General features: G+C 42.4%; 2 protein-coding genes across 2 annotated transcripts in view; one reads left to right on the forward strand and one right to left on the reverse strand.

The window, feature by feature from the left end:
• On the forward strand, positions 1-18,960 carry msto1 (misato mitochondrial distribution and morphology regulator 1). The gene is made up of 13 exons (XM_022249981.2): positions 1-211; positions 1,433-1,525; positions 3,731-3,843; positions 4,498-4,573; positions 4,720-4,958; positions 6,185-6,302; positions 7,460-7,594; positions 10,037-10,189; positions 12,070-12,201; positions 12,740-12,927; positions 13,067-13,162; positions 13,292-13,407; positions 14,133-18,960. The coding sequence occupies exons 1-13, from the start codon at positions 128-130 to the stop codon at positions 14,333-14,335; spliced, it is 1,746 nt and encodes a 581-aa protein (XP_022105673.1). The 5' UTR covers positions 1-127; the 3' UTR covers positions 14,336-18,960.
• Positions 18,898-26,344, reverse strand: part of LOC110987318 (uncharacterized) — a 14,772-nt gene continuing 7,325 nt past the window's right edge. Inside the window, 1 exon segment of the mRNA XM_022249959.2 lies at positions 18,898-26,343. Within this exon segment, the coding sequence (XP_022105651.2) occupies positions 24,388-26,343 (1,956 nt within the window). The 3' untranslated portion in view covers positions 18,898-24,387.

Here is a 26,344-nt window from a genome sequence, read left to right on the forward strand (position 1 = left end):
GGCAACTACTTGAGGTTTATGCGAACTGTGCCAATTGTTGACTGGTAACCACACACATGTTGTAAGAAATTTTTCACCCTGATGGAGGTGGAATCAACGTGAGATTTCCAGCCAGATTTTGGTTAAGATGGCCGGCTGGGGAAGAGAGATTGTCACGTTGCAGTGTGGTCACTACTCCAACTTCGTTGGTACCCACGTGTGGAATATCCAGGTTGGTGTCAGTCGGGAAAAAATGGCTTTTATTTGTATCGTAACATATATGTACGATGGATTCATGTTTATTGCCTGCCTTCCCACATATGACACACATGCCCTAGGCCTACAACAGACGTCGTAGGGCCCATGCCTAAGCCGCCACAGCCCCGTATGCGAATGTAGGCCCAGCCTGTAGAGATCATAATAAAGCTGTAGGTGTCAGGCCTATTCCTATAGGGTCGTACCAATCAGCGTCAATACACCGTCAACACATTGATAGTAACGTCAACACACCGCCAACACTTACAAAATGCATTGAAAACAGAAAAAAGACGTATCGAACTGTAATGTATACGCTTAGGAATAATTTCTATTTAATTTAATCGAGTTTACATTTTACTACATTTCAAGGGAGTTTTTTCACGCAAAAAAATTATCTTTGAGCAGCGCCGCTGTTCGCCGACGTCTTGCCTTCTCACGGCATTTGGATTGTACCATGGTTTACTGTATAAAGGTGACCCCCTGTAGCGTAATGGTATGATCCGTCTGATTGAGGCAACATGGCTACCGTCGTGGTTGTGCGGAGGGTGTTATTTTCAGGAAATAAAACGGCTTTTCCCCCCAAATGTCGCCTACTGTTGTCAGCCAAATTGTATTTTAAGGCATTATATTGCTATCGAATTGCATTTCTGTTAACTTAGAACGTGATTTGGCTGTGTTGACGGTGTGTTGACGTTACTATCATGTGTTGACGCATGTTGACATTGTGTTGACGTTAATTAGTACGTCCGTTCCTATACGCTGCGTCAATTTTGCACAAGAACAGGGTTCCATGATGTTCCATGATGGCATGTAACACGCACGCGTTAACGAGATAACACGTGCGTGTAGGCATCCGTGTGGTTCCAAGTTGTTAATGCATAATGATGCAGTTTTATGTGCCCCACGTCACCTCTACTCTAACATGTCTAGTTCTACTTACCAAGTGGAGCGTTAGTATTCCTCATTTTTGATTTTGGACAGGATCAGTCATAGCCCTACTCCATAGGCCTATACGTGGTCTGTGCATTAGACTTGTTTATCGTAACAATTGGGAGTGCTAACAATGACTGTTTCATGGTAGAAAATGCAAGACCTTACTTGCTGCACGTGCTTACATTTATATGTTAATCCAAATTGAAATTTAAAAACAAAGAGTTTTTAAATGGTCACATTTTGTCTGTAATCTCAATTTCAGGAATCAACATTTTTGTACGATGAGAACCCAGCTGCTGTTACGTCCAAGGAAATCAACCATGATGTGTTGTACAGAGAAGGCCGAACTATGACAGTAAGTGGAACCCTAGGCAAAGGAAAACCTACAGTAATTCCTGTTAAATACATGTACAACGTACACATACGTGTATTTGAGTCAGGAAACTACTAGTACAGGCCTCGAATTTCATGATGGCTGTGATGGCCATGGCCGTCGGTGCCCTCCTACATGTATTTGGCTGTGGTGCCTCCGAAAAGTGATCGTGTTTCACCGTCAAGATGGCAGTGCCCTTTTTTTCTCTTGGCCGTAGTGCCCTACACCTGCATATCGATTGCCCCTGTTCAGCAAGGTACATGGAAAGGGGCATACACATTGTTCCTTCATTGCTCACATTCGTCCTGAACACTGCGCCGCACCATCCAAATGCATGGCATGGATGGTGCAAATGCATGGCATACACACATAAAGCAGGGAGTACGTGCACTGTGTGTATGTGGGAATATCGTACACAGCCCGCCGCACACCGACCGCCCGGCCCGCTCCATGCACGTTGCACAATCTCAAGCATAGCACAGTACAGGCAACACCCGCTGGCCTATCCAATGATTTAACTTAACAGGGTATGCCCATGCCAAGTATTGTAATGTACCATGCAATAATATCAGTCTAGAACGAGTGCTCATCAACGTGTACGTATTATTGGTATATCGAAAGCTCCACGTTTTTCGTGCACACAGGACAATTGTATGGTTGGGGCAGTATTTTAAGTAGTGTTGTAGTGTTTGCAGTTTAGTGCTACGCACCGCGCGCGATCTGAACTGTATATACACGACATTGGAACGGTCGATCGGAACTACCCTGATTAATTCTCACGTACGTACATTGTGTGCAAAATCACTGGCCTGGCCAGTTTTTGTGGTTCGCAAAATGCCGAAGAAAGAACGGCTGCAGTCAAAATAGGCCGAAGCCTTTCAACACTTGGCTGCTGGTTCAGCACTTATTACGGACATGTTCAGGTACAATGCGTATCCTACTTTTGTTAGACCTGAATCATTTTCATGCGATATAAAAAACAACCGGGATGGCATTAATGCCCATAACTTTGGTACATTGATGGCATTAATGCCCTCACGTTTGGCATTACTGCCCTTTATTTCAGCCAGTCTACCAATGGCAAATGGCAGTGCCCTGCTTGTATATCCAGTTTTACACACAAAGCCAGGTAATGCTCAATCAGTGTACAGGGCACACATGTACAATGGTGAGGCCAAAATGCATTAAAATCATCTTGAGCAAAATTTTAAATCCAAAATAATAAGAAAAGCATGAGTTTGTGCAGTTACATGTTGCTACGTGTGGACATCATGCATGTAGAACATGTACATGTACAGTACATTTATAGTTGCGTACATGATTGGGTTGTTTGTTTCTATGTTGATGCAACACAGAGATGTCTTCCATAAATGTGTGTTGACTGCATAACCAGCCATTCAGATCAGATTAATTCCCATCTCTTCAAAATGCCACAGAAGACACCAAAGGTTAAAACTCAGTTAGCAGTCAGCATGAGTTGGTAGAGTATACTGTGCATACTCGGCAGAGCCAAGGCCGGGCTTCATCCAGTGCATTGCGTAGGGCCACGAGATCAAGCACTGCATGTTGAGGCACTCTGTTGCATTCTGCAGGGTCTTCAATAAGCCATTTGCGAGTTAAATTTGAATAATATCTGGTACACTGAGTTGCCGATATCTGATTGCACATAAACATAACAGTTTGAATTCCCCAGACTAAAGACACTGTTGCTGTACCTTGTGATTTGGGGCAAGCTTTTGCATAGTGACCACAATCTCTGGAATGGACTGGTTCCTTTGTGCCCTTCTTTTGCAATGAGAACAGTGTATTGTTGCAAGGCGTCTCTTATGTAACTAAGGAAAAGCCTGCCACGAGGTATAGCAACAGTGGCTGTAGTGTGGAGAATTCCAATAGTTATATTCATGTGAATTTAAAGAACTCAGTGTACCACATTTAATTCAAATTTACCCCGCAAAAGGCTTATTCAGCTGTGTTGCATTCTGTTGTATAAATTTACCGGTAGCATGGGCCTCATCTCAACTGTGTTGCATTCTGTTGCGTTTAGTGTGGTCCTCAGCTGTGTTGCATTTGTTGCATAGCAGGGTGCATAGAGAGAACCTTGTGGGGCTACCGGTAGGTTTACGATGAGTTTCTAAGCATAATAGATACTTTCAAATCTTTTCAGCAGGCATTGTTCCTCTCTTATAGGGTGCTGTGACCTACACACCCAGACTTGTGACCCTTGACCTGAAAGGTAGTCTGAACACGCTCAAAGCAGAGGGGGTGCTGTATGACTATCACACCAAAGAAGACATCAAGTGGTGAGTTTTTTCATCCCAGTGCTTAAGTTGTTGTTTCACCCTGTCAGTATTAAACTCTTTTATTACTCTTCTTTCCAGAAAAGCATTTTGGCTTGGGATCTGGTTCCTGTTTTGTTTTTACTTCTCAGGCTCAAGAATAACTAGTGCACATATTTTGCATGGATATGCATGCCTTTAACTTTCTTGCAACCAATGGGATGTATACTTTGAAATTAATTGTGTGGATCATCCCGAGTCCACACAACTTTTTACATTTCCTACCAGTTGCAAATGTCTCCATAATACCGTCAGTATTCACAAAGGCCCGCTTATACTGAAGGTTCCAGGTCTTAAATAACTGAATGATTTCAGCTTCAGAAAGTGTACATCCAACTCGGGGACAGTTTCAGGCTTTTTCAACTCTGCCTTTCAACAAGTTTCCACAACCCAGGGCAAGTTTACTGTCCATATTGTTGGAGTATTTCACAAGTTTAGCTTTCAAGATGCAAGTGAGCATGTTTTAGTTTGTGTGTAGCTGAGATTTAAGCATAAAATACACTCAAATAAATATGACTCCAAGTGAGCTTTGGAACCATCCGTGTACATGTACATCTATGCCAGAAGATGACATTATCAATGAAGTAGAGGTAATTCAGTTTTTGATCACTGTTTCAGGGAAGGCGATGTCACCCTTCATGAAGAGAAACCTCCATCGAAGAATGAATTCCTCTCTGATCTTGATGCGCAGGATGTAAGTTTATAGCTCACTGAGCTTTATAAACTAGTTCAGAAATGAATGAAAATGCCGTATTCCGTCAAAGGATGAATGTACATGTAACATAGTAGGTTGACTTGACCTTAGACAGATTCTCCGTTTGGTTTCTCGATGTTCACTAGATGTTGTGTGATGACACTCTGCAAGGTACTCACAAAAAGGATGACCAGTCTACCCCTGACACCGACACCATGGAGGTGGAGGGTCAGTCTCTGGAGGGTGAAAGCCTACCAGGTCAGCCGGCAGCCCAACCAACCAAGGTGTACCACCTGGACGAGAGCATTGATGTGTGGTCAGACTTCCTGCATGGGCATCTGCACCCGAAGACTGTCATGGTGATCAAGCAGCATGCCCATGGGAGGTAAGTTCAGGTCCAACCCCTTTACCCTCACCCCAACTCCTTTCTTATCACACCCCCTTCTCTCACTCCCATCTCCGTCTCACACCCCCACCCCCTTTCACTCACCCAGCCCGCCTTCTCTGACCCACCCCCCTTTTCACACCTTTCTCTTCCCACCCCTTTCTCACACCCCCTCCACTCACCCCCCCTTCCTCTTGACCCACCTCCTCACTCAACCCCTTCCATCACCTCTCGTTGTACCCCTTCCACTTTCAAACTGCCATCTCACTTTCATACTGCCATCTCGTTTTCTCATAAGCCTCTACACTGAGTGGTACTGCTGTTATTGTCATACAATAGAAACGCATGACTGGCAACAGCCCTTTCAGTGCAGTCTTCAGTAATAGATTGTATGCATAAGCTCTAGTAAGATTAGCCGTTAAGGTACGGTAAACATTCTGTGCATTTTCACAAATGCCACTTCTACACCTGTGTTGCCAAACATGACTTATTAGGGACAACAGAAACATCATTAATATCCTAAAATAAGAATTGAAGTAAGAGTCTCAAGTCTGTTCACAACCTTGAACACACAAATACCGAGAGGATTAACTCACCCACTGCCTGGCGCTCATAAGGGATACTTGGATTTTGCTTTGTAAAATTCCCCATTTAATGTACCTGTATCTGTTAAATTCAAGATTTTCAATTCATGCCCAAAGATGGAACCATTATTTTTACATGTGTTTTCATGAAACTTTTCTTTAGCAACACCACTTTGAGTTTGTGGTTGCCCGATGGCAGCCAGCTGGTTCTCCTATGTATCCATAGTACCTTGCATTCCTTAATTATGTGAAACACAGTGCACATTACATTTTCCCATCTATACATAAGGTCATGACATCAGATTTTTCCAGCAGTCCAAAATCAGTATCACTTAGACCCCCTCTCATATGTATCTATAAATTTCTTGGTGGAGAGAGACAATTGCAGTAAAGTGTCTTGTCCAAGAACACAAACCATCACAGTCCCCACTTTGGTTTGAACCCTTATTATGAACCACAACCCTACACAGTAGTCAGGTAGCATAATCATCTGACCATAGCACTGTACATGTACTTTTTGATGCGTGCCTTTTATATTGTATTTTAAGAGGCATACATGTACAAATTAAATTAAATTCTTAATAAAATTGATACACTTTTGTACTACCGGTACTTTATTGTCGTCTTTGCTGGCTGTTTCAGTGAAGTGGACCCCTTTGGGCTCTTTACCAAAGGCCGTAGTCTCCTGAACAAGAAGGACATAGCAGAAGACATCGAGAACAGACTGCATTTCTTTGTTGAAGAATGTGACCAACTTCAGGTATGTGTGACACATACTTGCTTCAATCACCCGAAACATCAGCCAGCCTCCCATACAAAAAAGTCTGAATCCCCTCCCTCAAAGAAACATTCATTTTTCAGTATATCCAAACATTAACCCCTTCACACCAAGGGGTTAATGAGTGAGGTTACTGAGTGCATACCACACATTCACCATGCAGCTGCTGTTTCAATGGGGCCTGCTGCTGGACAGAGCTTTGCATACTGGGTATTCTGGTTAAACATCTACAAAGTCAATTATATATAACGGTTTTGCCCTTACCCAACTGTATGCTCAGTGCTTGTCCGAAAAAACCTCGGACAAGCACTGAGCATACAGTGCTTATTAATATACGTTGGGTATGGGCAAAACCGTTATATATAATTAACATCTCCCCAACGCAAAAATACATCTTGAAAATCTACAAAGTCATTGGCAGGCACATGTACATATTCCTTGTCAAATTGTGTGTGTCTGTCCATTGCCTACATTTTACCCCAAATGTTTATCTCACATATCGGGCAGATTGAAATCAACCTGCCTGCATTTTGATTGGCACTGTAGGACACAGCAGGTGCTGTAGCACAGGACAGCAGTTAGTTTCTTTGTAAGATCCAGTATCATGTGACTACATGACGTAATTTGTTAAACTGTACAGTTTGGCCCTATGGACCAGCATTATAACTGTGACCCATTCAAATGAAACAAGTCCTGAGTTGCCTGAACCACTCCCTGAGTTAAAACTGTTAGAAAACCTTGCCCAGCATAAATCAGTAGGAACTTTCAACCTTTTTTTCAGCCACATAACCTTCCTATGCAAAGATGCATTCTTGACACAGTTGTCCTATCAGTCAAAACAAGTCAAATTTCCCATATGTGTCTGTGTACTGGGGGAAATCAAGTGGAAGCAATTTTTTACTGTTTTTGATGGTTACAGCAAAAGGAAGGTTAATGCCTATTTTTATCCGGATGCCAAACTGAGTGATGCATCAAAACATAGAGCTCTGTGCCCTTTCTACATGTTTGAATGCTAACCAAAACCGACCCGTTTGTGGGATCTAGTCACACAAATGAAAAAATCCCCTTTGCATGTTGACTTTATACTGCAGACTCATTATTTTTGTTCTTTGTTAACCATGTTCACTGTGTATTGGCAGGGATTTCAGGTATTGGTGGATTTCTATGATGGCTTTGGCGGTCTGGGATCCAGCCTTGTTGAGAATCTAGCTGATGAGTACAAAGGCAAGGGCATCATGGCAGTGGGAGTGGCACCAGCAGTTTTTACAAGCAGTGTAAGTGAATGACAGGCCACTTGTGACAATTTTTGATGATTTGATGACAACTCTGTTTATAATTCCCCCCCCCCGAGTTAATGCTGTCAATATGGGTGGGTCTCTTATGACTGTTTTTGTACAAGTGAGCCTAAAATAAAAAAATTCTGAAGCAAAACTTCTCTCTTGAGCCTGCTTTCCATATCGTTGTTTGTAACACAGACAGTCCGCAGGATGTGAAGAGGCAAACACAAACGGAACAGATGGTACATGATATCATTCCATCCAAAAATTTAAACAATATGGCATCCCAAACTCTGTGACTTTGGGGGGGGGAATGCCCTCTTAGATTGACTGTGCCACCTAATGATGCCAAACCTGTACTCCAGTTTCATGCATTTCATCGATGGCCAGCTATTTAGTTGATCATAAGAGTGTTATATTTAAGCATTAAGGAGAAAATGGGCCAAATTTGGGGACCTAAGCAAGAGGGACATCGTTGCATGCCAGTCATGTGTGTTTGTATGGGGATACTGCGCAGGGTTTGCCCTTAACTTTTTTTCTCACGTGCCAGCCGGACCAGCAGTGATGGTGTTTTACTAGTCCACCAGCATTCTCACTAGTTTGCATCTTCCCTCAAATTTCAATATTCCTTTTTGGCACTAGTGTTTTCTGCTCCAACATCATGCATAACAGTGTGCACTTGGTGCTTACTGTTGTTCAATTGTTGATGAGTAATCATAAATGACCATGGTAATTATGAATTTCCAGAATATTCATGAGTATAATTCTACTCAAGAAAATTAAACACACAAAAGTGGTTACCTGCTGAAATGGTTTATTCACAATCCTTGAGACAGAAAAAAAATATATCATTATCACAGTTTATGTACATGTACATTTTATGCAGCATGCATATGTACACACACATACATGTATGTACATAAATGTACATGTACACCCGGCGAAATGTACATACAGTAAAGTGTTTGATCTCGACTGTGTCCAGTACCCATGGGGTGCGTTCCACCAAATGGTTGTATTTCTGCGTGTGAGCTCATTTATATTTTGTGATCCCACAGGGTTTTTACAATAAGACATGCCATAATCAGGAGGGATCATAGAAATATTTCTATTAATTCCGAATTTGGGACTGATAATTTCCAGTTTGGGGTATTTCTTCCAAAAGTGGCGGGTGGCTACATTCAGAGTTGAGCGCATAGTTTTACCACTGTTTTGGAGGTATCTTCGGGGAAAGACGAATAAAAACATTTTTCGTGGCTAACCACCAAGTGATCTTCTGGCCACAATCTTGAATTTCCATTGAAAAAACGAAGGCCAACCTCTTTCCAAGAGTCAACAGGCAGCGCTATTTCAGTCTGATTTTGCAATATTTTCTACTGGTGCGTATTTAGTGTAATGCAGCCTGTAGTGCGCGAACCAAACACGAAATCACAACCGTGACATCGCTGGTATCACAACTACCAATGACCAATCAGAAAATCAGTACTGCATAATCATGATAACGTAATGTGTATACACACATCATACACACTCATATTCATGACCTACATGTACCTCTATGATGCAATGCATGAAAGCACGTGCTGATTTAGATCTTGTATGCAGAACCAACGTCAAGTCGTACCATGTTGTCGAGACTTACAGGCCACACGCGGTAAAACGGCCCACAGTAAAGTGCGATCGCATCGCAAAGGCATTGTGGAAGAAAAATTTCAAACAATTTTAATACTGCCGCTGCATTCATAGACTTCAGCATTACTTCTGCTGGGCTGGTGCCAGGGACTGAACTATTTTCTTGGTTACAAAAGGTCCTATTTTATTTGGTTCAAAACCAGCAGTAGCTAGAGGGAATGCATCACAATCAACTATTTCGCCGCTTATTTCAGAATATTGTTTTACTAGACCGCTGGACTACCCAGACGAGGGCTTTCGCTATACCGCCGGGGTTTTACTTGAATTTGGCTAGTGGACCAGTGTTAAGGTCGAACCCTTCCTTAGCTTGATGCAGACAGTTGGCAAAGTTGAACCTGGCTCAACTTTGCCGATCGTTCGCAGGCTGGTTTGAGTTTGCGTCGTCAGCGACACCTCTGTTTGACCCGCTTCTATATGTCTGTGTTGCAGTTTGCATCTTGATTGCATTGCTCTCTGCATTTCTTACGTCGATATGGAAACCAGGCGTTAGTGTTACATACTTTGTTTTGGTATTACAGTATCCTGCTGGCCCCCCTTTTTGCCAACACATTCAGGCAGTTCAAAGCACCATACATCAAACTTATTAATATTAAAACTTAAAATTAAACTTTCAGTGTTTGAATGAAGACCCATAGTTCAGGGTTTGAGATGATCCACAGTCTAGGTTTCCCGACGAATCAGCTTGAAGACGAGTTATGAGGTGAACTGAGGTAGTGTTATGTTGCATTTCCCCGATTTTTTTCCCAGAGCCTCACAGCGGACAACCACCGTCTGATCAACTCAGTGCTGGCCTTCCAGAGACTTAGTGAGCAGAGCTCCCTCCTCTTACCACTGTCTCTTGCCTCCTCCCTCTGGAGAAAAGTGGGCTCGCCAGTCAAGTTTCAACACATCCATTACAAGGTATGAATCTTGGGCTTGTTTATCACTGTAGTGTTTATTTAAGGGCCTTGTTGCCTGTTTATTCATGAGCATTCTTTGCACAGTTGTCGAGGCTGCTGTTAGATGCCATAAGTTTCACACTGAAGTGCCGGGTAGAATTTTCGCAAATGTTGAATGCATCTGTGGTTTGGGCTTCAAGCTTCAGCTGAGATATCCCCCCCCCCGAGTTTGGACCCACCATCTCAATAGCTCTCAATTTTCTGCCACAGAAGCATCATCTTTTCTGAAGGAGGCCAGAGCATGTTTTTATTTACTTCCAGCAGTAAATTGTTTCGTTCCAAGGAAAAGAATGTCAGCAGTCCAAGCATGCAAATGTTAGTTAGGTCTTTGTGTTCCCTTTTTGAGACTGATAAAAGTAATATGGTGCATTTTGATGTATAAAAACCTTGATTTTCACAGTAATTTACATGTTGTGCCTGGAATAAACTTTGCTAGACATCCACCCTTAAGTGGGAAGCTAGCGCAGTCTTTGTTTATACATGTACATGAGCATTACATGCAAACGCCCTTATTCCGGGCAAAAATAATGAAAAACCATCTTCCGTCTTTTTTCATTCTGTTAATTACATCAGAATGACATAGCCTATTTAGGCGACCTGTATACCAAGTGAAAAATATTTCAGTGCTCTATCGATTTTCAGAAAACCTATATTTGACCTATTTTTCACCTTTTTGACCCTCTGAGCGTCTGCCCAAGTACGTCAATGATTCTGGACTCCCTGGATGAAGTGGAAGCTACAGCAACAAACCAATCTATTAAGCCCCACCCCCCCATGGGGAGCATGTGGCCTAGTGGTTTGGGTTTGTGGCTTCTGATCATAGGGTTAAGGGTTTGAATGCCGCTGGTGGCAACATGTTGCGACCTTGGGCAAGTCACTTTGCCCCCATTCACCTTTCTCCACCGAGGAGTAAATGGGTATCAGTGAGGGCAGATTTGGTTAGAGCCGGCGACCATTTAGACCCGGTTTGAAAAGGGCCCCCCGGTAAGCTCGCCCGGTTGCAAAAACCCCTTTCATACCGGCCTGGCTACCGGCCTGGGATGCTGGACTGGTTGTTGATCTTGAACTTCTTCATCCTGGGGTCTATTGTTTGCAAGTACTGGTACATGTAATCTATCCCAGAAGGAACCTGCTTGTGGTTTTTAATCCTTCAGCTCTATACAATGTTTACACTAATCCGCTTAGACCCCTATTCATCTGTGCAAGCATGTTGGGGGAAGCCTTTCATCAGGGACTTTGAAATGCCAATGTGCAGACAGGCCTTATACCGGCCTGGAGTAGGCTGAATACTGGGCAAGCATTATACCGGGTAGGCTACCGGGGGGGAGGGGCCCTTTTCAAACCGGGTCTAAATGGTCGCTGTCCCTTATTTTAGCCATGTGCGCCTGATAGGGCAGCATCAACTAGTATACTCCCCAGGGAGCTGAGATGGTTTCAGGAATGTTCAGTTGTTGTGAGCCCAATGTGCAGGGATAATGATTGTACAGCGTCTTGAGCATCAGTTGTGATGGATATGTGCACAATAAGAATCAGCTATTGTTGTTATTGTTATTGTTTACTGACCAATTACAGCCATGATTGATGCCCGACATGCATACACAATAGTCCGACATGTCTGATTCACACAGCTGTAACACATAATGTAGCAGAGAAGAGCATTTGTCAAGTGCCCATATGCACTGTGGGCGGGGCTCACTGAATAAAGTGGTATAAAGCTCGATACTTGCACCGAGTCCATTGAGCTCACACTGAATATTTATCAATGAAACTGAATGTTCATAGATGAAGCTGAATATTCACAAGTACACCTGCATGCATCATTTTTTTTTTTTGTGTGTCCAGCCTTCTCTTGCCTACCACACCAGTGCAATCTTGGCCAGCTGCTTAGACACAGCCACCCTTCCCTACAGAGTCGTTGATGATCCCATCTCACTCTCCGTCCTGACTGAGGCTCTGGGAAACCTCGGGAGAAAGGTGACGCCCCTTTCAATGAATAAGATTATAAGGTTTTTTAAGTTAACGGGACAAGGTAGCCCTTGTTTTTATCTTCGATGGCTGATTTGTCCGACATGGCAGGTAGGTTTTCATGACTGTTTTGTTGAAAGTGTTGTGTCAGAAGGAGCCTTGGCTGTATGTAATTGGCTTCAAACTTGCATTTTAGCTAAATGTTTGCTAGAAACCAAAACAAGTCAGTATAACCGAAGGAAAAAGAAAAAAGGCAGGAACAAGAAACCCCTTTATTTTCATACTTGGCCTTATCTTAATATGCTGGAGTTCCAGTGTAAGGATGCACTATGTATGCACATTCATTCCAACTTGTTCATATGTTGTTTAGATGGCACACAACTTATTCTTACCTTCATTCAACCAAGTGTCCATCATATCTCTGTCTTAGGCACCACTGAGAAACTTGCAGAAGTTCCTCACACCTGCTTTGTTAAGTATGAAACCCTTGAGAATTTTGTTTCTTCCCACTATGTGAAATGATTTGTGTCTGTGGTTGTTTCTGTAGGTTTCAATGCTGTCGACATCATTCCCTCTGCCGTTCCCCGACCATGGCTACCTGGCCAGTGTGTTGGGCGGATACACCCAGCGGCCCCCCTGGACACCCCTGACACCCCACACACTCAAAGGCGCCGTGGTCCAACCGTTCGCCCAGTCAGTCGTCCTGCGGGGTGCACCCATGGATAGATTGTACATGTAAGTGTCCAGGACATTATGAAGCAAGAGTTTTGAGGGGTACAGAATTGGAATTTTTTGTCTCCTTGTAAGACGTTTCTTCTGGCAGCTACGGCAACTCTTCGGTAATAAGAGGATGTTTTGTTGTGTGTGCATTTAGGCCCGGTAGACAGCCTCAGAATGCACTGGAATCGTGCCGCTCTGTCAATGAGATGCTGAAATGCTACCTGACTGGGATGTACACCAGAACACTCAGGTAGGCGATAGCCTCATTCTCATGTCTTTGTCAGTTCCCACTCACCCCTTCCCCTCATCCGGCTTGGCGTGAAACTTTGGGTCTTTCTCGCAAGCCTCACACCTCGTCATCATTCAATTTCTCATGCAGCTCAGGCCTTTGCGTCAACCAGCCTCTGAAGACTGCTGCCCCGTTCCCGCACATCTTTGATCCTCGGATGAGCCAAGAGGGTTTCATCCAGGACTGGCAACGCCGAGAGGAAGAAGGCAAGTGCAGCGAGTGCTTGACATGTCACAGTTTTGATTCCTCAAACAATCTTGTGACTAAATTCTAATGGCAGTGGCCGGAAAATGCCATCTGTACCAGTCTACATATTTGTTGTACAGGCCAAGACATCTGCCACAAGCAGGACGCAGTACTTCCCATAGAATACAATGTTCTTCAAAAGATGAATGAATGTTGCATTTTACTATAGTTTCGAAACCTCTCTGTAGAACCAACTTGAGATTGAGTGTTTCAGACCACAATTTTTAAATATTGAGGGGAGGGACTGGTATGGAAGTTGAAGAGGTAATTAAGCATGTTTTTTCAGGCATGCATCATTGTACAAAGTCCTATGGGGCACACAATTTACTTGATTCTTCTGATTTACCTCTTGTATATCTGTTCTACCCCAACATTGCTCTCATGAGTATGATCACACAGAGCCATATTGGCTCAACTTGCACAACTTAGTCGCCTGGAACTACATGTATTTAATTTGTTTATCTATTTAAGAGATAGTGATAGTACCAACAAAATTAATTGTTATTTGAGTTCATACACATTCTGCTAGCCAGCCAGTGCCATTTTTACATTCTTTATACAACAGGGGGTTGGTGAAGGAATGTGCACTTAGCCCCTGGAGACAAGGCTAGTTTTGGCCTCACCTCCTTCCCGATATTATATCTGCTTTTGACGCGATTACATTTTAAACTGTCTTCCTGTCCAGCGGTGGAGAGCATTCCGATGATGACGTCCCTCCAGACCTCACCCGCTGCCCAAGAGATGCTGTCCCACCTGGTGAAGGAAGGTAGCAAAGTGGACGTCCGCAAGTGCCACGGCTTCTTCGAGGACGGAATGGAGCAGGATGAGTACAGCGAGGCACTGGGCAGCCTCGAGAGCCTGGCGCATTGCTACGAGCAGTGCCCTTAAGAAGCTCTATGGTGCGGGAGTCCAGGTACCAGACTCATGAAACCTAACCTCCGCCCTAAAATGAAAATGATAGATCCAGCTGTCAGTATTCAGATCCTAGGTCACAAAGTTGGAAACTGAGTTGCACAATATCTAAGGCCAAGTTCTTGACAAAAATATTGACAGAGATTTCCCTGAAAAAAAATCTGCAGAGTATATCCATCTTCAAAATAAATGATAGGAATTGACTAAGTTTTTAAGCTTTCCAGCCCAGTGTTGGTGGGTCTAACTTGCTTAATGACAAAGGGGACTCTGTTTTAACCGTGGTCAAATAAGGTGTCCATTTTAAAAAGTCTGGTTTAGTTTTTTAAGAGTATTACAAAGACCTTGTACCAGTTTTACCAATTTCATCACTTTCCAGGGTTTGAATCAAAGAGGGAGAGCATTGCATATTGATTGACAGAGCAACATTTTCATCACAGATTGATTTTTTGCCATTCTAGTTGATATTCCAAGCGAGGTTTAAAAGGATTGTTAACACACAACTCTTTTAATAGTGTCATTTGTGCATTAACCACTTACTGCTGGGCGACCCGTTTTCGAGTACATAGGCTTTATATGCAGAGCTGGGGAGCCGGAAACTGGGACAAAAGAGTTGGGCCTTATAACAAAAGATCGTGCTCAGCACAAAAGACTGAGCTGCTGGGCATCACCAACATTTTTTCACTCTCAAAAGTGGAGAAAATCCTGCTTTGTTTTAAAACAGTCTACCACGGTTTGAGGCATTTAGAGCGAGCGGATTACCACCGGGGACAAAAGCTCTCCACCACCACAACAATGAGCCACACAGCACCGCTGCACGCTAATCTGGCCCCTATTGAAAAGAGGTCAGTAGTGCACTGTGCCGGTTTTGGGAACAAAAAGAATCTTAAGTAACACCGCACAATCTGGGCTCTTTTTCCAAGGCTGCAGGCCTGGCTGAAATATTCAGGAGGCAATGAATTTTACCTGTCAGCTTTAGAATAGTGCCCAAAGAGTCCTTTATTTTGGTATAAATGGCCATTAAATGAAATGATGAATTTTTCAAGAACTTTGAAAACGAGAAATCTTTAAAATGAGCCGTCATCTTATCTTGCTCAAGAAAAATCCACCCGGCAGCAAGTGGTTAACCCCCCTCGATCCTTCACCTATTAGAAGATCGAGGACCTAGGGTTAATCTCTGCATATTGCTGCATGTATGGTACAGGGTAATAGTAAAATCTCTTGGGATGTGAAAAATGAACATGGAATATTGTCAAGGCCGGAGCTAACCTCGAGAATGGCGAGGCACCCCATAGACGGTTGTAGACATTTTGTTCATTTCCGTGTGCTAAATGCAAGAATGCTTCATAGTTGTGAAACTGTAAATGTATATCCTTCTTTCCAAGTTGCTATAAAATGGTATTGAAGGTGTAAAGATAAGACCGTTAAAAACTCTTAACTGGCTGCATCCAAATTCGCTGGACTTGCGTGCCCCAAGTTGAAGTGCACCCTCGGCGGCAAAGGAGTGACAGGCTTGTGGGAGGTTTTTCAGCTGAGCTGGTGTACGGGATGTGAAGACCGTATATTCGGACTTAAATTGGTAACGTATACTCACGGCCCAACCCACTCCACATGCGCACAAACCTGTACCCTTCACGCGGTGAATCCCCACCAAAAGACTCTTGTTTCCTTGTGAAAGCACACCCTCCCTTGTTCCTTGGAACAGAAAGAGAGCAACCTGAATTAATGTTCTCTTTGCTTGACTGATCTTGACTCCATCTTCTTTCAGTTTCAAAATCTGGAACACAGGAAACAGAAACTAGCCTCTCTTTTCTTTCTCTTCTGTGGCACTCTCTTAGACAATGCTACCACCTAAAGATATACTACTTGGTGTGGTTTGACACATTGCCAGTTACCCAATTGTAGTGTGTTTTTGGTTGAGCTGGCCTTCTGTAACCCTGTCATGTTAAATCATTGCACTTTTTCAGTTTTTGCTGTGAATATAGTGCACACTGCATCTTTCACATTTGTCTCCTGCTATTTGTACATTTCATGTATTTAAAATGTTTTCTTTTGCTGTGCAATATTAACACTCATTATAGTTGCTAATTTTGAGGAAATCTGGAAATATGGTCTGGCAATGAAATTGAATTATCTAACATGCATGAAATTAGTAGTTTTATGAGGGAAGCTTTTCAAGTTCTGATGTTTTACACATTTTGAAAATGGTGTTACTGTTATATCAATTTTCTTTTCTTTTGGGGGCCTTATTAGGGTACAGGCCACTATTGAAAGGTATTGATGAGAATGAACAATTAACGTTTTGTCAAAGTTGTGTCTTGGTGACAAACTGTTCATGTAATTATTGTGCATGATCGTCACTGTATAGAAAAATCAACTTTGTGAATTTTAAAAAAAAAGCTGCTTAGGAAACAGCAGTTGAAATCTTGGACCAAGTCGTGCTTCGTGGAGCTTTTCAGCGTGTTCTCTATTTCTGCAGTTCGGACTACTGTTTGATGTGTGAGTAGTCTGTGTCTTGTATGTGTATTTGTGTGTCATCTCTGTTGCCTGACTCAGTTGATCTGAGACACGTTAGCTAATACATATATGTATGTTGTTATATGTATGTTGTATTGCCCACAGGTGTATATGTACATTAAGCTGCTGTACATACTTTAAACTGCTGTATCTTACATAAGAGCTTTTCCTGACATTTTGAGGTTATTCAACAAAATGTACAGATTTCAGTTTTCTTCTCAAATTTCTTCAGAAAAGATTTTAAATTGTTAAAATTTATACCCTGAAAATGATTAACCCCTGACATATTAGCCCTCTTTAAAATTCATTTCGATCATGTGTAGTCACTGCCTGGAATGAGTTTATGTGCGAGCCTGGTTCCCAGATCAAATGATTCTGATGATTTTGGAGATTCTTCAGGTCTGGTAGTCGCAGGCGGATATAGAACCGAAATGGGAGGAGTTTCTCTCCTTTTTGAAAACAATTGAAATAGTGTAAAATTTACCATTTCCTAATCCCTTTTTGTTTTTCAGATAGTCGTTAATAGTCTGAAATGTCTATAGTATAAACATGTAAATCGCTGCTCTGCTTTCCCCGCATGCCATGTAATTCTGACGCCTTTCCTAAGTGTTGTTGCTCACTTATCGTCACTTTGCTTAACTTCAGATAACGGTGCTGCATCCCAGACAGAATGTCACGAATCTTGCATTGTATCATGTCCTGTTCTGGTCATTGTTGGCCACCAGACCTACAATTTATACTCATTAAAAGGAATTGTCAGGTCAGGGAAACAGATTACCAGACTGCCAGCGTTTAGTAGCTGCTTAGATGGAGAAATCTTCTGTTCAAGCGGACTTGGTGAAGCACTGTGTTTATGTATGTTTTCATGAAAGAAAAGTTGTCCATTGCTGAGGCCAATTTTTAATCCATTTTTTTTGTTCTGGTAAACTGCAGTTTCCAAAATAAATGATGAGAAGGAATATATATTTTCAAAATTCCTCAAATACTAACCCAACTCACTAATGTGTTCTTTCTCCTTGAATGTAAATCAAGAATGCTTCATGTACATGTATATTTCCCGGATAATAGTTTTCAATACATCATATTCCTTATTTTGAGACACCAAAAATCTGATTTTACCCTGTGAGGTACAGTATGCAGGGTTTCATTATTTTGTGCTTACTTGACATACTGGACACCCCTTCATTTTGTTTTCACCCTTACTCAGTCCTTAGCCATAGTAACCATTTCTGGATGTACATGTATTACGTTAAGTGTGATTTTGCATAAAGGCAAAACCAAAGTATTCATGTATGGTACTGTCAGCTTGTGGCCAAACCATGGTTTGTAAGGCATAGAGGTATTTTGTGTTCTTGTATCTAACAGGCTTTATGGTACTGTATTGTATAGTAAATTTTGATTTCCATGGTGAGGTGTGGATGGTGGGTTTACTTTTCCCACAGATTACTTGCTGTTTGCTTGTACATTTATCTAAATCTAGTTATTCGAAATGCCAAAGTATTTGTATATACATGCATCTTGTTATTGTGTATCTTTGTATGTGCCTCGTCAGCTGATGTCTGAACCGTTTACATTTGATTCATTGTGGAAAAGTACTACTGTAGCATCATTATATTGAGAAGCTTGATTCATTTTTTTAGTGCACATATGGAAACAAAAATTATAGTAGAAGTGCTTTTTTTAAAATGTCGAATCAATGGTGTTTACAACCTTTTCATTTGAAAAACTTAGAATTTCCAGTATCCATGGTGCTATCCTTGGTTTAACTAACTGCACTGTCAGAGAAAGGTGCTGATAAGCCAAAGTACATGTCTCAACGCTGAAAATAATTCAGTAACTTCTGATTTGAATGTTTTTGAATGCCAGTACACTAAGCTTCCAATCTTACAAACGCTTTTCCAGTTACAAGTGTCCTAAATGAGCAGTGTGGCATATTGATGTTTGCATTGTATCAAAATGTCTATCCAAAAAAGTTACAAGCAAACATACTGGTACATTACACTGATGGAAAGATATCTCCTGCATCCTGTGAAAATTGACTGTCCAAGCTTTATTTACAATAAAAATCACCCATAATTATGTGGTAACAGTTTGAGTTCAAATTGAGTATTTTTGGGACCAAGCTCAGAGCATTGTTTTCTGGCAGGAAAATGTTTGTCCCTGCAATTCTTGGTAAACAGAGAATGAAGTCTGTAAACATCCCACCACTACAGCAGTGTGCCGAAATTTCTGTCTATACTGAAGACAACAGACATTTTGTTGTGACTTGATGATCTCTCAGATTGTCTGCATTGACGGCATACATTTCCCATAAACCTTTGTGATCTACCAGTCTTTGATGCTGGGCTGTCAAAAGAAAAAACTGCTGTCTACGGCTTTGGCTGTCCCCTTGAAGTATTAATGGCAATCCATCAAAGCTGCAGCCACAAAGTACCCAATTTCCAGCTTGGAACCAAAGAGGGCCTACTACTAAATAGCGTGGTAGTGGAAGATGTTACAGAATGCAAAGCATCTTAAACATGTAGACCAATCCAATGACCATGGTAACCCTATTACTAGTCATTTGCAATGGCCCCCACCAATGGCAGTAAGCACTGTGGTTAATAACACTACCACTGTTCATTTGCAGTGGCCCCCACCCATGGCAGTAAGCACCGTGGTTACACTACCACTGGTCATTAGCAGTGGCACCCACCAATGGTGGTAAGCACTGTGGTTTACTAACACTACCACTGGTCATTTGCAGTGGCCCCCACCAATGGTAGTAAGCACTGCTGCCTGGCAGTCGATATGAACCGTACACCACAATGCTCTGTCATCAAAGGGTTGCCATCAGGAATATCCAGTGGAGTGTCACTGGATTCATCTGTTGGGCTATGCATTGACCTAGGCCCTTTGCAAGTCTACGTGTACATGTAATTTGAATATCTGATGCACTAAATTGCTTTGAAACTAAAAAAAATCTCTTAGCGAAAGACACTACATGTACTTGCAAAAGTTACACAAGTTAGGGCAAGTCCTCATTTCTTACAGAAGCCAGACTATAATACACTGTTTGAAATACTGACAATGACAGACACCATACCATTCCTAGACCTGGAGGTTGCTGCTACATATAAGAAGCATGCCTTCAGTTCTACAGTACAGCTTGCTCAATCACACAAAAAAACCAACATGTACACAAAGTCACAGCTACTGAAACGACCCAGCCATAAATGAGGTGGGGAATTGAACCAAGCACACGTCCGTTAGTAAAAAACACATACATGTACAGAGCACATCTTCTTATGACAGGGACCACGGACAAAATTTCTTTTGTAATAGGAAACTGAACATGGAAAAAGATAAAAAACTTTCCCCTATAAAACATCTTTTGTCCAGAGATTCTTTGCCTAGATCCTGGAAAAGTACATACATGTACACTGCTTTGATTAGTTTCTTTTAAAAAGGGGAAGACTATTAAAAGTTCTAATTTTGGTGAAATCCTGATCTTAATTCAGTCATGACAATTAATTAGAATGCCTGGGGACAACAACAATTCGACAAATTTTTTTATCTAACAAGCTCTGATAATCGTATATTGGACCATTATAGGGAACCTTAAGGTTACAATACCTGCAACAAACAAAGGGAGAGACTTCTGGTCTGGTACAGGTCCCCAATTTCAAGAGGCTAAAACTCAGCAAAAATACATGTTGGACAGTTCTTAGATAACGGATGCATGGGACAGCTATCTTACATTTCCACCATTTAATGCAATGTAACCAAAATGAGGGCTGGAAGGAAAAAACAGTCTGTTCCCCTTTATTAATATGTGAAGTTGTATTACTATTGTTGATGCGTCTACAGGGAACAAGACAAACATGGCAGCATCAAAATGGAGGTCTATATCCTTACCTTCAAAGCCCCAAAAGCCATGAGTCATTTAAAAAGGTACATTATTTCCAGTGAGGAGTAGCATTTGATTTTAAATCAATCAAAGAGGTCAAGATGAAAAAACAAGGAGTCAAAGTCCCCCCTCAAAGATTTCAACTTTATGATCCATGGTGGTGTAGGTACAATCATTATACACCTGACCAGCAGGACACTTTGATGGCTCTTTGAAATCAGAACCTGGTAACATTATTTCATGTGACATCATGCTATAATGCCAACAGGTTCTTTCAGCTAGTTCTGTAGCCTCTTGAAATTGGGGATCGATACTAGTTACATGTATTAAAGTAAACCTTGTGTTTCTCTCTTACTTTCCTGCAGCAAGCTTGTATTCTTTAAGAAATTCAAGTCCCCAGATAATCATTTGTTGCTACATGACGACAAAAATACTTGATACCTTGGAAAAAAACTTATGGTAGTGTAATATTTTGACGCAAATAATCCTCTATTCATCAAGTGATTCTACAGAGAGTAAAAAAAAAATTAAGATGAGAGATGGATTGGTTAAAGGGTCTATGGAAGCCAATTGTTTTACTGCATCCTTGAAAATACGCCTTCTTTTCACATTTTGTTTTGCTGCCATAATGGGTATTTTGGCACCTTTCTGGTTTTTGTGCTGATGCAACTTTCCATGTACATGTTTATGTGCAAAACTGTTATATCATCTGAGGGAGAAAACCTCAATGGTGCACTGTTCTGTTCATAAAATCCTGTTGATTTTTCATATTTTGCTGCAATAAATTTCCTTTGTTATATACTGTTGTGTGCACGTACCTGGCAACAAACCAGTGAGCAACCCTTGCAAGGAAATGACAGACCTACATGTACATGCAGCAACCTTGCTGCAAGTGTTGTAGTCAAGACCACCACAAGATAAGATACAAGACCAGGGACAAGAAAAGGCACATGTAACAGGGTGAACAATGACAAAGGGTCTTTTGTTGCAGTCCACTTGAACAGCTTGTGGCTTGAATTCAGACTGGAGGTCTTGTGTTGGTCTTGTGAAGGCCTTAAGTGGTCTTGATGACAACACTACTTGCCGCACTCCTTCCTGAGGTCAGGCATTACCACACAATATATTAAAAAAATATTTAAATGCGCCTTCATTTCATTCAACATTTTAATCTACTGTGGTAATGCCTGAACTCAGGATGGAGTACGATATGTTGGCAGGTCTGAAATGAGCAAATCCTGGTTTCACGATTTCAACAGTGTCTTCACTGATTGTACCATCATAGCAGCAGTGCCCTCAGTAATCCTGAACAGCGTGGACAATTTTAAATGTTTAAAACAGGCACTTTTCTATATGTTCAATCCCCACAAAGGATCTCAAATACATATATATGTAGCTTTCATGCACTGAGGACTATCTGGATGCACAAAACGTGTCTTAGAAAAAATCATCACCTAAACCCTTCACGTCACCTTTACTGGTCCCGACATGCACAAAAGTGGTCATCTGAATTGTAATATGCTCTGCACATGATTTCTCTTTTTAAAAGTCTACATGTATTTTTCGTTTTTCAAATTAGCCACGAAATTCTGTGTTAGTGTTTATTTACACATGCATTTATGCACTCACACGAAGCAGTTCTGCCAGGGATGAAGCATGATTGATTGGAAAAAAAAATGTATGCAAGAATAGTACAAGCCATGTGAGTTAATTCGTCTCCATCAAGACTTTTTCAGTTGAGCTGTTTCTCTGAAATTGCACTGTTTTACTGTACATTACATTTGGCCCATCACTCGTACGGTGTACAATGCACCTCTGGTACAAGTATGTGAATAAATCCACATGCATTATCACATAACTTTTGTAACGTCATGACAACAGAAATGTTGCACGGTGTCATTCAAACAAAAGGGCTAAAATTTGCAATGGCAAAAACTACGTACAAATGCATATTATACAGTCGTATTTACAAACTCTAAAACGTAAAAAACAAATAACTTAAGTATGTATGAAAACAATGCAGCAGTTAATCAAAATTAATGCAAACTATATAAATCAATATATAAAAGCTTCACTCTGCCACTGAGTAGCAACATTCACTCCACTTAGAAACAAAACTCGGCTTACAAAGGAAATGATCTGTTAACCTTAGAAAAATTACATGAGTAAGTCACTTTTGGTTCAATTCTATCTAAAGACATTTAGACAGATTATTTCAATATTCAAAAATGTTGTTTTTAAAGTTTTTTCCAACAATGCCTGGTCCTCCAAAAATGTGAAAAATGAACAAAACTCTACAAAAAAAAAAGGTACATGTAAACCAAAGTAATGCTTGGTAAATTCCAACAGTGATTTCAAATAACCTCCAAAGAACACCCAAAATGGACCACGTCCAGTTGAATGATCCAACCAACAATGTGAGATGTACATGTACATTCCCCAGTCGGATAGTTTTCAGTTAGTGTTCTCCAATGAACATACAGGCACAACTGTACATACATACAAAAGTATTGATTCACTTCAACACTGAAGGGGCAAGAATTTTCGGACCACCTCACAGCCAGGATCCCCCCCCCCCGATCTTGGCTCTCCCATGAACAATGGTTTTGAAACTTGACATGCAAGTACATGTGTAATGTGTACACATCCATTGCGAGTGTGAATGTACGTGTACATGTATCTCTGAAGTTCAATCAGACATGTTTGTTGTTACAGTCATTTACACTCTTTATCTCAAAAAACAAAACGGTATGTCAAATCTTCACAAAAATGTGTCAAAATGGTACGATATCACAAGATTTCAGCATGAAAACTCTAGAAAGCTTGAAAAATATACACTGTAATGCTATTAGAGAAAATGCACAAAGAAGGGGTAGTTACCAACTTCTTCTTTCAGGCTCTTTCAAAGTGAAGTGCCCTTAATTGTATGACAGTAAAACTGCCCTGCTGCTCACCCAGGTACAAGTACATGTACATGTACAGTTCAGGCAACTCTATCAACCCCAGCAAAACTGTGTACCCTCTTTCACAAACCATCCTCCCTTCGCCACTTCCCTCACTTTCCCTTTTGTATCCACGTACATGTATACAGTAGTACATTGCAACTGAAATTTTACACTATGAATGGGAATGGGAAATTCTGTGAAAAGAATCTGCACACACATTCACATTTCACAAAATGAGAAAATATGTGCTTGCCCACTGGTGTAAAAATGCATGCAAGTATTTTCCCACTGTTGTGAAAGAGTGTGAAACTCTTATCCCACTCTGGCAAATTTTCACAATTTGTGAAACAAAAATGATTTCCCATGGAAGAGAAAACCGAGCAAGAATTTCCCATTCCCAGGTTGACTTTCACTTGCAATGAACAGTACAATGTACGTGTACATGTACAAATTGGTGCTTTAATTTCTCACTGAGAGTGCAGAAAACAGGGCTGTCTTGAATTCCAATCCAGACAAAGTTTGGCTCTGGCCACTGGCCACACACGTTTGATAGATCAACACACATTCGTTTTGATTAGTTTAAACCATTTAAGAATCTGTTTTTAACTTGTTCCTGATTTAACAATGGCTTCAATGTTAACATGTTCACATCACGTTTTTGAACATGTGAACAAACTCTTGCTTTATTTTGGGCTATGTTCCCCCTGAATGAAGTGTATTGTGAATTCATACTTGTCTCGGAAAACTGCGCCACACTGATTACACTCAAAAGCACTCCGTCGGCCGTGGCAACCCATGTGCAAGATATACATCACGCTGTCACTGAAGATGACATCGCAGTGCTCGCAGGTGTAACTGGTGGTCTGCGTCTGGCCGGTGTCCAGATCTAGGCGAGTGTACGAGTCCCGCTTGACAGGGACTGCAGACTTTGTCTCCTCCTCTACTACCCCTGAGCTGCTGCCTGGCTGGGGTGCGGGATCCGCAGCGGGCACATCACGGGACAAGGGTGGCATCTGGTGGTCATCGCTGCAAGTGGACGCAGAGGCTTGCATCCTCTGCTCCCAAGGAACACTGCCAGCAGCAGAGGTTCCCTGCACCAGCAGGTGCCGGATTAAGGAGTCTGTGTTTAGGTTTGACTTGCTGGGGCCAATGTCAGACTGTCTGGAACTGGTGCTGCTGACGCTGGTGTGCTTGTATCCAGGAAGGGTCTTGATATCTGGTTTGATGTCAGGCTGGTCGGCCAGGGGGACTGTCTGCTGATCACGGTTGATTGAGGCCGCTGTCCGGTGTGAGCTGCTAGAATCTGTTGATTGATTGGAGCTGATGTCATCAGGGAGCGTGGTTGGTGGGCTGTGGTGGCTTTCATCTGAGACAAGCCTGACACGCTTCCTGGTGGGATTCGGGTGGTCAGGCTGGTGCAGGTGGCCTGATTGTGCCCAACGGAAGGATCTGACCTGCCGAGGTGGAGGGTGGTCCTCCACGTGTACTTGGGTTGTCATGACAGGTTGGCTATCCATCACTGAGGTTGGGTTGGTCGAGCTGGTGATGCTTTGGCAAGTGGATGCTGGCAGCTCAACATGAGTTGTCAGATACTGACGCAGGATGTCCTGTTGTCCATGACTGAATGAGAAATTGGACGAGCCAACAATGCCGGCTACAGTTGCAGTTGGGACAACCCCAACCCCACTGCCTACTCTATTTCCACCAGGCCTAAGAGCTTCTGACAGCCTGTTCATTCCAGCCCCTGAAGGGCCTGAGTCGTTGGTCCGCTGAAGTAGCTCCCGCACGGAACTTCCACTGACCTGACCAAGACCTGCTCCTGGAATTGGATGAATCCTGTGGCTGCCACTGATTCTATCATCACTTGTGGGCCAGTTAGTCCACGAAGGGTGTCTCTGCTGATCGGAGAGGGACTCGTCTGTTCTTTTTGCCCGTTTCCATGCTGAGAAGCCAGATTCATCTGGCTGCTTATTTGGACCCTGTCTAGACAGATAGCTTTGACTCGTGAACCAGTTGCTGTAGTCACTGAACCTCAGCTGTGGCCGGCGGCGAAAGCCTGGCTGCACCGGTGCAGAGATTTGAGGTCTGTGACTGTTGGGAGGCACTTGCTGAAGGGGAGCTTGTTGCTGCAGGTCCCTGCTGTCTGGGTCCGAACTCTGCTGCGTTGTTGTCTGGTCCACAGTGTTTGGCTCTTGGATTTGTTCAGCAATGTTCCTCAACATGGAACTAATCAAACCAGTGGAACTTTCAGGCGGTGTCTCTTCCCGCATGGGAGCCCTGGGCCTGGGTGGAATGACTTGGTGAAAAACTAAGACTGGCTGGCCACTCTTTTTGCCTTTCCTTGATTTTGAGTTGTCACTGTCACTGTTTGCCTGAGGGCTCTCATTCCCGTTTGATTCTTCCAGCATAGCCGATGGGCTGGACCCCTCTTGTTGAGGAGAGGAGGTTGGTATTTTGGTTCCTAGGTTGGAGACTCTCTTTCTCTTGGCCTTTGGACGAAGCAGTGTCTCAAGACGCTTCCCCTCTATGTTTACAAAGCTGACGGGCTTGCCCGTGAACTGCTTTGGAGAGTTCCGTGGCCGCAAACGCCTAGAACCTGGGCTGATGCTCAGCCTGCCAGGACTAATGCGCCTACTCCCC

This window comes from Acanthaster planci, linkage group LG05 (assembly GCF_054643075.1).
Source record: "Acanthaster planci isolate LZ-2023a linkage group LG05, COTS_SCS, whole genome shotgun sequence".
NCBI lineage: Eukaryota > Metazoa > Echinodermata > Asteroidea > Valvatida > Acanthasteridae > Acanthaster > Acanthaster planci.